General features: G+C 32.8%; 2 protein-coding genes across 3 annotated transcripts; both read right to left on the bottom strand.

Moving 5' to 3' along the window:
• Positions 1–1074: 1074 nt before the first annotated feature.
• On the bottom strand, positions 1075–3240 carry LOC7492914 (vesicle transport v-SNARE 12). 2 transcript variants are annotated; one of them, XM_002314993.4, is made up of 6 exons: positions 3020–3240; positions 2782–2925; positions 2618–2676; positions 2344–2532; positions 1532–1702; positions 1075–1386 (listed from the first exon to the last, which is right to left on the bottom strand). In XM_002314993.4, the coding sequence occupies exons 2-6, from the start codon at positions 2876–2878 to the stop codon at positions 1231–1233; spliced, it is 672 nt and encodes a 223-aa protein (XP_002315029.1). In that variant the 5' UTR covers positions 2879–2925; positions 3020–3240; the 3' UTR covers positions 1075–1230. The 2 variants fall into 2 exon arrangements, with proteins under 2 accessions (XP_002315029.1, XP_024465607.1); XM_024609839.2 differs by having other exon boundaries at positions 2782–2921; positions 3020–3179.
• A 1395-nt stretch (positions 3241–4635) lies between these two features.
• LOC7481558 (26S proteasome non-ATPase regulatory subunit 11 homolog) lies at positions 4636–9466 on the bottom strand. Its single transcript, XM_002314992.4, has 2 exons — positions 9312–9466; positions 4636–6107 (listed from the first exon to the last, which is right to left on the bottom strand). Exon 2 carries the CDS (start codon positions 6092–6094, stop codon positions 4826–4828), a length of 1269 nt encoding a protein of 422 aa, XP_002315028.1. The 5' UTR covers positions 6095–6107; positions 9312–9466; the 3' UTR covers positions 4636–4825.
• Between the last annotated feature and the right edge of the window lie 2808 nt (positions 9467–12274).

Here is a 12274-nt window from a genome sequence, read left to right as displayed (position 1 = left end):
TATTTTCTGATATTTGGTAGTATCATGTAAAATAAGTTGGAAAACATTTTCCAGTGTTTGACTATATCACGAAAAATAAGGTCGAAAATAAATTATTAGTATTTTTTAAAATTTTATTAAAATAATAAGAAACAAATCTTACGAATTAAAAAGTTGAATGAGAATAAAATTGAAAAAAAAATCTAATTTCATAAATTATTTAAAATAAAATAAATAACAATTAAAATAATAGAGATCAAATCTAACAGATAAAAATGTTGAAAGATGATGAAATTTAAAAAAAATATAATTTTATAAACTATTTCAAATAAAATAAATAACAATCAAAAGAATAAGAACCAAATCTGATAGATAAAAAATTTAATTAAAAAAATGATAAGAGAAAAGTAAATAACAATCATAAAAATAAGGACCAAAGTTGATATAAAAATCAAATTTTAAAGGATGAAATTGAAAGAAAAAATATTCAAAACAAAATATATAGCAATCAAAAATTTGAGAACCAAATTTGATATAATCAACAAATAACATGACATTTCTAAATTTTTCACAAATAAAATATATAGCAATCAAAAATTTAAGAACCAAATTTGATATAATCAACAAATAACATGACATTTCTAAATTTTTCACAACTTCTATAAAGTGTTTTCTATTCAAAATAAAAGAAAAAACACTTTTCTGGAAAACAAGTTAAATTTTTATTGACTGAGAAGTATTTTTTATTTACCAACTTTTCTAATAATAAATAAACACAAAATTTTTTTTAAAAAATCATTTTCCATGAAACAAGAGCACTAATTGCATGGGCATATTCAGGCACAGAGCATTACTTAGTTTGGCATCAATTCATTAACTAGTTAAGAAAAACTAAAGCAACTAGCCAATTCCTCGCGACATCAACTGTTAGATTTATTGGCACTGTGAATTCGCACCAGAGGAGGAGGAGGCGGAGGAGGATTATTTTCATATACATAGTGATGGCATAATGCTCAGTACACGACTGATAAATCTGTATACAACACGCACAAATAATAGTAGTAGAAGAAGAAGAAGACGAAGAAGAAGAAAGGGTAGACAACACAGGATTTTCATATACATAGTGATGGCATAATGCTCAGTACACGACTGATAAATCTGTATACAACATGCACAAATAAGAGTAGAGTTTAACTGGCACTGGAGACCAGCAGTAGCAACAATTTATGCCTAAACAATTTCAAGTGTTTATTAATGATGAGAAATCTTGAATAAGATTATAAAGATGATGGCCACGACAAGAGCAGCAATTACTGAGCCAACGATCCACTTGTTTCTGGTCATTCTTCTCAACATAGAAGTTAGGACTTTCTTACTCTTGTCAATAGCATCATCTACTCCATGGAGCTGGAAAGGAATAAAAACAACACAGAATTCGTTAAAAAAACTCATTACTTCTGTTGTACTTGTGAACACATTGGATCAATGGGTCATTAACCAGTATCACAAAAAATATTGTCCATTTCAAGGAGAAAAAGATTAGATGCAATACCTTGTTATGAGCATGTAGGAGAGTCTGGCGCTGTTGATGCAAATCTTCAAGAATTGAGACACCAAGCTCTTCTGTCTCTAGCATGGTTCTTCTGCTCTCCTTAATCCTATCACCTGACTGATTTAGTCTCTCTACGGACATAGTCATTCTTTCTCTTTGATCTGCAGAAACCTGTGCCAGTATTTGACCAATTAATAGAACATTCTTTCTCAGATGCATTTTGTAATCGCTCGAGTAGTAAGATATCAAAGGAACCCAGCAATCATCTTCTAGTGATAACAAAGAGATGTCTAGGGTGAGGAATCATTTAAAATACATCAAGTGAAACTATAAAATACCTGGGATGAAAATAAGGATTTGGCCGACACAACTTACATTTGTGTTTTAATCTATATCCAAACATGTTTTAGAGTCGATTCACTAAACGAAGACAGGACAAATTTTCATTTTCAGAAGACCACTAAGCAAAGGCACTCCTGATACTATGCACAACCAATCAAACAATACTGGCTCAGTTGTCTAAACAGCAGCAGCGCACAGCGTAAACAATAACCAATACATCCTCAACTATAGCAAACATAGAAATTAGAACCACAAGACGAGCTGAAATCTATTCCATTACACACAGCCAAGAGAACGAAGTCTGAGAAAACACTTGCCGAACAGAAAGCAATGCATCCGTTCAACAAAACTAAACCAATAAAAGAGACTAAAAAATCTATAGTTACAACATGCAATCGAAGACCAAGAAATAAACAAGTAATCTAATGGCAAGCTCTGTTAATATTGTAGTTGACAGAAAAAATGCATACCGAATGCACATCAGCCATCCCAGCTTCCAACAACTCTACACGGGAAGCCTGATTGACATCGCCAGAAGTTATCCTCTTAAATTCCCTCTTCAACTTATTCAGATCAGACTTATATTCCCTCAACTTGGCCAGAAGCATAGCCTTCACATTCGGCTGCAAACTCCTCGCCTCGAGGTCCATTTTCCGAATCTACCCAAACCAAACCCCCAAAATTAAAAACTTCAAATTCACATAATAATAATCCACTGAAAGTAAAACGCAAAGCAGAACATACCAGAACATCACAATCATCCAGTCCAGATTTAATCTCATTGACCTTTGCGTTCTTTTCCACTGCAGTTCTCCAATTAATTGATAATTATTATATAGTTAATTAAAAAGATGGGGGGTTTATTTAAAAGGTTGGGGGGGTGGGGGGGGGGGGGGTTGTGGAGGTACCTCCATCGGGAAGAAGAGAAGTGGAGTTGCACTTTCGAGAGAGATTGGCAGAGAGCTCGCAGTACTGACGCTCGTATCCTTCGAAGACTTCACTCATGATTTTGCAGAAGAATTGCTCCGATTTGGATCGCAAAAGTGACCTAACTGGATTAATATGTCAAATTCAATTTCCTTATCGACAATAAAAAAACAAAAAAAGGTCAGAAGTGTAGATCACGAAAAAGTTACTGTTACTTACAGGTAATTAATTGCTCGCTGATAATCTGAATTGAGAATTGGTGGGGCAGAGGTAGGTGCCCGCAAGACGGATTAACCACAAATTAAGAGATGGAAGAGAGACGCCGCGCAGTCCAATTTAATGCTTCTCTATTGACTCATGTGAAGAATAAGATACCATCAGCTTCGACCATGGTTGGTTGCTGATTAATATTTTTTTTTAAAAAAAAAAACGAACTAGAAAACCAAAACGCGCCGTTTGCGAGGGAGGTTTTGTGTTTTATTAAAAGAAAAACTAAAAGAGCTGCCCTCCTCGCCTTACATTATTAATTATTCCGTTTCTTTTTCCTTCCTTTTGGTTTTTTCTTTTTAATTTTAATTCGATCTTTTAAACAATTAAACTTTATAATTTTTTTCATAACTTACATTATAAGTTTAATAGGTTAACTTAATTAATTTGATTTATTTTTTATTTTTTTATTTTATCATTTAATATTAAACTTATTATAAATTAGTCTTTATGACTTGTTTTAGTTTGTTTTCTATGACGTTATCCTTATCTCATGACTCGAGTCATGAGTTTAACAGATTAATTTTAGTTAATTCAAGTTATTTTTATATTTTTAATTGATTTTTTTCAATTTCACATTTAAACGCTAGATTAATTGAGAGCACTTCATAATTTATTTTAATTTTTTTATTGGATTATCCCGATCTCATGATCGAAATCACGAGTTTGATAAGTTAATCCAGGTTGAGTTAGGTCATTTTTTAAATTATTGTTTTAATTTTGTTTTCAGTTTTATCATTCAACATGAATTTATTGAAAGTTAAGTTTCGTAATTTATTTTAATTGACTTTATATAAGACTATCATGATCTCATGACTTGGTACACAAATCGACAAGTTAGGTTAATATATATTATTATTTCAATGTTTATTAAAAATTATTCTATCTGAAATATTTATCTCGGGTCAGATTATATTTTTATCAATGATTAAAGTTGTCCTTGAACATGTTAAACTGACTTAGTCATCTCAAATTAATTTTCACATAATTTATTTTATATAAAAATTTTAGTAACACTTAAATACATTTTTTAATTAGATTACAATATTTATTTTGTGAATAACAGTTGAGTTATGAAATATTTAATTCGTGGTACAAAAGTGTTAGATTACTCTACAATCACCCTAAATAAGGATAGTGCCGGGTAATTAAAAAAAAATATTACACATGGGATTTGATGAATTATAATTTACATTTAAGCTCTCCATTTTTTGTTATATCACTTGAATATCAGAGAGTCCTATCACTTTCTTCAAATTATCACACAGGTGTACGCAATCAGAGTCGAGTGAGGTGAGCCATTTCACCTCACTTACCGACACCTCAAAACAATCAATTTCGTCATAGAGATGGACACGTGTCCATTCCCTCCTTGTCGGGAATGGGAGTCCATGTTGATTAGCAAATACAGTACAGCTACGAAGTGGTTTTGCTTGTTCGAGCGAAAGCTCCTTTTTATCTCTAAACTAATGGTGTGATCATTCCTCCATTCCCCAGTAATTAACTTTCTGCTGGTAAAGAAATTACCCCTTCCTACATTTCAACTTCGAACAACATTACTCAGTTCATAGCACGGTAAGAAAACGTAATAATAATAATGATAATCAGTTCTCCAACTTGGTGGATATCGATGTACTCGATACACAAAACATCAGAGGCTAAATCAATTGAAGAAATGATAATGCATGTCAGCAACAAAGCACAGAAAGCTTTTCAGAAGTAAAGGAGCAAGCAGAACCACCTCCTACATCTACAACCTTAGGCCATAATCTTGGCAGACCTCACGTAGAGGCTATCAACTACCTTGCCAATATTGGAAATGGTCTCCAACGTTGCTGGGTAGATTGCATCTGTTTTAAGATCCTCAAAAATGACGAGGCATCCAGCACCTTGGTCCAAAGTCCCAGCAAATTTCTTATCCAGAATCATCTGGGATAGTTTCTTCTCCACGTGATCTATGGGCAGTTCAATCAGGTCAGCGATGTGAGCAATCTCAACCCTTGAGAATGGCTCAATCAACCTGCAGAGGTTCTGCTCTAATAAAGTATCATATAGGGATGACAGATGCCTATGAACAATTGGGTCTTCTTCTAGCTGGGCCTTAAAATCCCGCAGTGCAGTCTCAAAGAGCTTCAAGGAGCGTTTTGCATGAGCATCAGCAACAGCTTTCATTGCATCCAGCTCAGGCCCCACATACTGAAGTCCTGCTTTGGATGATATTATTCCTGCAACATCATCAGCTTGGCTCACCATTATTTTGCACAACAACATATACTTGAGGCTAAATACTGCTCGGGGATCTTCAAGTGCATTGAAAGCTTCAAATGCTTCAAAGAAGTAGCTGTAAGCAGTTTTGTAATCCTTTTCTTCTGCGTGAAGGATCCCACTCTGCAAATCTATAGTACCCTGTTGGGCTGGAGGCACATAAATTGCGTTGGCTGCTGTTCTTGCTGCCGTGAGTGCAGCCTTGGCTTTAGGGAGGTTTCTAAGAGAAAAGTGGAGCTTACTCTCCAGCAAGTCTATGTCCACAAGAAGAAGCTTGTCATCCAATCTTCTCACCTCCTTGATCAGACCAGAAAGCAGGTTTAATGCTTCTGAATACTCTTTATTTTCCATCAAAAGGGCTGCGAGTCTTGCTTCAACTCGCTGCCGAAGAAAAGTTCGCTTCTCAGCACGGGTCCACAGCACCATCTCTTTGCACAGAGAAATCTGAAGATCAGAAGTGCCTGGTATTTTAGCTACTGTATCAATTATCCCACGAACAATTTTAGCAGTTTTTGCCTTGGGAATCAATGCAAAAAAGGGCCTCAACTTGGTCAGAAGGCTTCGAAGCTCCTCTGCCCGATTCTCCTGTCTAAGAAGATCTGAGAGATTTGTAATGGCCTGTTCCTTAATCCTGAGGGATTCAGGAGAAGAAGATGGGTTCTCTAGTATGATGTAGTAGATAGAAATGGCTTCAGATGGGTTTTTTGCTTCTAAAGCCTGAGCAATTGAATCTGTAGTTGCAGGGAGATGTGATGTTGACATGGTGCTCAAAGTCCTGCAAAAAGAAAATTCATTTGACATGCGCAGCCTTGCCTCAAGCAATGAAAAATGATGGCACAGAACTAAAGTATGCATATCACCAAAGAAAGAATTGTTCGCAACATATTCATCTAATAGACAGTGCACAGATATTGAATGCATAGGAAAGATTCCTGAGCAGTTGCTACATATCTTGACAACATAGTACTGTCAAAACCTTTTGCTGCACCAGATTCTACTTAATGCCTCTGATACTGTCAATAACATTGAGCTTACAACACATCCAAAACAGAAAAAACTAATAAAATCACGAAATTGATATATTACGGCCAATTTCAACACTCATTGGACATCAGTGAGCACAGATTATAACTGGATGTTTTTTATTTTTCTCAATTAGGCTATAACAGAAATAACATAGAGATACAGATAGACTCACTAGCTGAAAAACCAGGCTGGTTGGTAGTATTGCCAGGGAAACAAAAAATTATGTTCAATGAGGCTGTTACCATCACATACCTAGGGGCATATGTGGATAGGTTAATCGTTATCCTCACAATTATCAGACCCAGCCCAAGGCCAGACCCGGCCCAAGGGTCCAGGTTGCCTGGTCAACCCACACAAGTTACGCCTGCATTAAAAATACAGATAAAGCTGCCTGAATTTGAAGCCAGCTTACGTTCCTTCTGTTCTTCTCTTCTAATTACAAACCTCAATTTTCTATACCCAGATTTAGCTAATCCAAAATACAAACCACATTCCAAAATTGTCAAGTTTTTGAGTGAATGGAATATGCTGCAGAAAAAAACTCATTACACAGATTAAAAGAAATTTATAACTCCAATCTTATGATATAAAAAGAACCCATTTAAAAACTTTAATAATGTGATTACTTTCAATTTTCTTAGGAGAGCCATTCAGTTCAGCTATTGCAAACAGAACCATGATTTGATTTATTTGATACATAAAGAAAATTGCTACAAAATCTTCAGACAAAATCTCATATGAGATAACTTGATTGATGTCCCTTATTCCACTAAATGTGGCAGACTTTATATAAAACAAAGCAAAGCTGCAAATGGGTCTTTAACATTGGGCAAATGCCAGATGGAAGTATTAAGAGGTTCAAAGCAAGGCTGGTTGCGAAGGGATATAATTAGACTTATGGAATAGATTATCAGGAAATGTTTGCAAAAATGAATTCACACAGAGTTTTGTTATCTCTTGGAGCAAATTTAGGGCGGGACTTGCAAAAATTGGATGCAAAAAATATGTTTCTTCATGGAGATATAGAATAAGAAGTTCACATGTAGATTCCCCTAGGATTCTCATGGGACAAAATAGAGGGCAAAGTATGCAAGCTGAGATGCAATCTCCATGAGCATGGTTTGATAGATGTAGCAAGACAATTGTTAGATATGGATACAAACAAAGTAAGAGACCACATTGTGTTCATTAAACATTACAAAGGTAAGACCACGATTCTCATTGTATATGGTGATCATACTGAGGTAATAGGAAATGATGAGGTTTCCATTTTAAAGAAGTATCTTGCCAAAGAATTTGAGATCAAAGATCCTGGAAGTTGCATTACTTCCTAGGAATTGAAGTTGCCTGGTCAAGTAAGGGTATCTTTGTTTCTCGAAGGAAGTACATCCTCGATCTACTTACACAAACATGGATGTTGGGATTTAGACATATTGATTCTCAAGTCAAAGTGAATCCTCTCCTTAAGAACAACAACGGTGAAGTGGTGGAAAAAGGAAGATATCAAAGGTTGGTTGGTCAATTGATCTACCTTTCACATACTTGTCCTAATATAGCTAAGCTAGTTTAGTGTAGTCAGCCAATCCATCACATCCTTAAATGCCTAAAATTTGCTCTGGGGAGGGATTGTTGTTCTCAAATAATAGGCATTTAAAGGTAGAGGACTTTATTGATGCCAATTGCACTGGATCACCAGATGGTAGGAGATCTATGTCTAGATATTAGGCCTTTATTGGTGGCAATGAAATATCATGGAGGAGTAAGAAGCAATTTGTGGTGGTTCAGTCTAGAGTCTAGAGCAGAAGCAGAGTATTGAATGATGGCACATAAAGTGTGTGAGCTCGGTTTAAAAGTCTGATGCAAGAGCTAGGAATAACAAATGATGGTCCTATATCACTTTCTTTTGAGAAGGGCTGCTAGTTGAGCTGGTTTGAAAAATATTTTACATAAACATTGATTTGTAAAATATTCTTGGAAATAAATTATTGACATTTGTTATTGGAAAATTTCAAATTTATGTTACCGTAATATATATATGCTCTAGTTTATCGTTAGAAATATTAAAAGAAAACTTTTTTTGTGATAGTATATAACTATCACAAAGATTAAATAATAATAGTTTCCACTAAACATGTAATTTACTGTGGCTGTTGAGATAGAGCAAGCAAAAAGAGGAGCTTAATCACTTCCTGACATTTTTTCGTCCCTCCACTCTATTTATCCATCAATCATAAACGAAACCTCAAATTGTGCACTATATGTCCATTACGAACGAAACTCAAACACAGACTTTAATCAAACCCTAACTTCCCCCAATTACGTGAAAAGTAACAACTTAATTAATCAACTAACTTAAGATTTCAATTCATAATAACCAAAGCACTCAACCCTAATAGGTCAAGACTAAAGCCCTGCGTTCAAATCGTACCAAGGCCAAGCCAGGTACTAATTAGCTACAAATGGAAGCTATAAACTAACTATAGGCTCACGCACAAACTTCGTGAATGTTTAATATTGTGTTTTCAAGTGCATTTTAAAAGTATATTTGTCTTGAAAAATATCAAATTGATATTTTTTTTTAATATTTTTTATGATTTTGCATTATAATATCAAAAAAAATTCTGGAAAATAATATTTTCAAAGCAAAAGGCATTATGCACCAGTACCACAATACCAAATACACTTAAATTTCCAGTGTCTAAAAAAAAATCACCAATTACTACCGAAACTAATCCCACAACCTACACGGAAAATAATAACAATTTTGAATTGGGAGATTTAGATTGAAAAAGGCTAAAAAATCCCTGCCTTTTTAGCAAAAAAAAAATGAAAGCTAAGAAAAATCTAAAATTAGGGATACAGCAGGGATAAGTAAGAAAAAAAAATACAGATAGGAAATAGTAAGGGAGATTGAAAAGATGCAGTAAGAGAAAGTGTAAGAAGTGGCGCGTACCTGTGACTGGGAAGCTCGAGCTTGTTCGTGAGTAGATCGTGTCCGTCTGCTTTTCCTGGCTGTGTTGGAGAGGCGTAGGGGAGATGAAGCAGTCTTTGATTTTTTTATTTGGATGCCCTTCATGGGCTGATTTTTGGGATGACTTGTGGCGTGAGCAAACTCTTTAGCTTAATTGGGCCTAGAGCCCATGAAGTTTCAAGGCCGGGTGTAAATAAGAGTGCTTCGGATTTTTAATTTTTTTCAACAAAAGAAAGTTACAGTAACTGCATGATGGATGGAAGGTAACCCATTTTCCACTCCTAATTTGGATCGGGTTGCAATTTCTTGACCCGGCTTTGTTCACTTTTATGTTATGGTAATCAGCTGTTTTTCTTTTTCTTTTATTTGTATATTGCGCTCTTCTTTTACGACTTCGTTTTTTAACAATACTTTCGCAAGGTTTCGAACTTATTTTGGTCTCATTTCGTTTTTGTCCCAGGTTCTTGCAACAATCTCGAAGGTTGTATTTGCTTTCATGTTCATGACAAAAGAGAGAGAACTACAATTCGGAACCGTAACTTGTTTGGTTAGAAAAATGAAAAAAAAAAAAACATTTTTCTTTGATTTTTGAGACAAAACTGGGGTAAATTTAGGGACGCGCGAACATATCCGAGCAAAAAGTTTGATGATTTTTTTTCTTTTAATTTTTTTTTAATATTTTATAGCTTCCATATTTATTCATATACTTTGATCTAAGATATTAATCTTACATGGTAAATTTCCATTAATGAATTTCAAAAACTCAAAAATAAAAAATTCATAAAAATATAAAACAATTGTAGGAACATACAATTATAAAATTAACCAACATCATTGTAAATTAGAGCTCACGTTATAAGACATCTGCTATTATCAGAATTATATAATTTTTATTACGACAATTTGAAGTTTTATTATTAAAAAAAATCGAAATTAATTTTTATATTGTTTCGTTGTTTGACAATGTGTTTTAAAGATAGAGTCTTGTTTTCGGAAAATGAGGGAGTATTTTCGTGGATCTTTAAGCGCAAAAAATGCGTGAAAATGGTTTTGCGCGGTAGACAAAGGATTTGAATGGAATCCCACCAATCTCCTGGAACATTGACGAAATTAGCCCTCTCGTTCGATGCGATGGACGGCGCCACTCCTTGGCTTCGATCCGCGCTTTTGCATTGATGTTATATTTAGCGCTATTTTGAATTTCGTTTGAAATCATGTTTTATGAAAGGGAAAAAAAAAGTTTGTTTTATTATTTTGATATGTTTATATTAAAAATAATTTTTAGATAAAAAAAATATTATTTTTATATATTTTCAAATAAAAAATACTTTAAAAAATAATTATTACCACACTCATAAATAATACCACGTCAATAATAGTGAGGTTTACTTTGTGAGTTGGAACCTATTTGTTTTTGCAGTGGAAACCATGTTTTACAAAATTTTAAATTTTTTTTGCTTTAAATTAATTTTTAATATATATATTTTTAAATTTTTTTGATGTGCTATTATCAAAAATAAAATTTAAAAAATAAAAAAAAATATTTTTTATATATTTTTAAACAAAAACACTTTAAAAAACAATTGTTATCATGATACTAAATGCTATATAAAACAATTGTAGTCGCGGTTGCAATTAATTTTTTAGAGAAAACTCGGACGGGTGATATTTCTCACTACAATACTTCTTCATCTAGTGATTAGCATATTATATGGTTAGATCACGCTCCATCACGGGTAAGATATTTTTATTTCATGTAAAGAAATTGTATATGCAGGTTTTTTCAATACATTTTTATAATTTAAAAAATTTAAGTTCAAATAAAAATATATATGCACACATGTAATCAAATAGATTGAGACTATGCACGCAAATAAATAAATAAAAAGTCATTAATCATACCTAGAAATAAAACTTGAAAAATCGAGAGACAGATATAAATAAAAATATTTAATCTCATAAGATGAAACATTTACCCGATTGTATTTGCTAAATTTATTTATTAAAATAATTTTTTATCTAAGTAAATGATAATAAAAATAAAAACATAATTAAATTAATCAAGCAAAATAAAATGGGAAAAAAAACATCATGCAAGGTTGTATATAAATATTATCTTAAAATATTTTTTTATTTTAAAAATAAAGTTCATCCACACACAAAAAAAATTTATAGATGAATTATAAAAACTCTTTAAATTTAAATGCATAACTAAAAAAATAATATATATTCAAAAGAGACTCTCAAAATAAAATGAAAGAGAGAAAGGGTACTAATTTAAATATAAATTTAAAAAAATATAGAGAAAAAACCATAAAAAATAATAATTAATTAAAAAAAAACTACAAAAAAAAAACAAAGGTCAGGTGTTGTTGAGCCTGGGAAGGGCAGGGTCGTGCGATTGGGCCCTTGATTTTTTTTTTTTCAATTGGTGTGGATAACATGTTATCTACCCTGTTTTTTTTTTAAAAAAAAATCAGACGATGCATCATCTGATTTACTCAAATTTCGGCTGCTGCAGTGGCCTGAAAATTAGAGCTTAAAGTTTTTTTTTTTGACTCAAATACCAGTTTTTTCAACTAATTTCTGACTTAAAACACCTATAAAACATTGTAAGAATCATGATAAACCTATCTATGACATCAATAAACCTAAATAAACATTTAAAAATAAAAAATCAACTTGAATCAAAAAAATCAACCCTAGCCCAAATCTTTTTTATGAGCTTTAAAGGTAAAAAAAAACATCTAATATGAATTCATCTCATCAAATAGAATCGTTTGATACAAATATTATCTGTTTTGGTAGCCTAAATTGGTGTCAACGACACTCTTCTTTCTTTACCATCAGAATCCGACGATTTCTCTTTCATTTCTCAATTAGGAACTAAAAAATAATAAAAATAAATTTTTGTACCAAAATTAAATTGAAAAAGTATTGAGGTA

Source organism: Populus trichocarpa, chromosome 10, assembly GCF_000002775.5.
Source record: "Populus trichocarpa isolate Nisqually-1 chromosome 10, P.trichocarpa_v4.1, whole genome shotgun sequence".
Taxonomy (NCBI): domain Eukaryota; kingdom Viridiplantae; phylum Streptophyta; class Magnoliopsida; order Malpighiales; family Salicaceae; genus Populus; species Populus trichocarpa.
This window is presented reverse-complemented; position numbering and strand designations above follow the sequence as displayed.

Coding starts and splice junctions, on each gene's coding strand:
- LOC7481558 (XM_002314992.4), bottom strand. CDS start 6,094: ATGTCAACATCACATCTCCCTGCAACTACAGATTCAATTGCTCAGGCT.
- LOC7492914 (XM_002314993.4), bottom strand. CDS start 2,878: ATGAGTGAAGTCTTCGAAGGATACGAGCGTCAGTACTGCGAGCTCTCT. Junction 2,677..2,781: donor TTCTCTTCTTCCCGATGGAG/GTACCTCCACAA, acceptor GGAGAACTGCAG/TGGAAAAGAACGCAAAGGTC. Junction 2,533..2,617: donor TGGATGATTGTGATGTTCTG/GTATGTTCTGCT, acceptor TGGTTTGGGTAG/ATTCGGAAAATGGACCTCGA.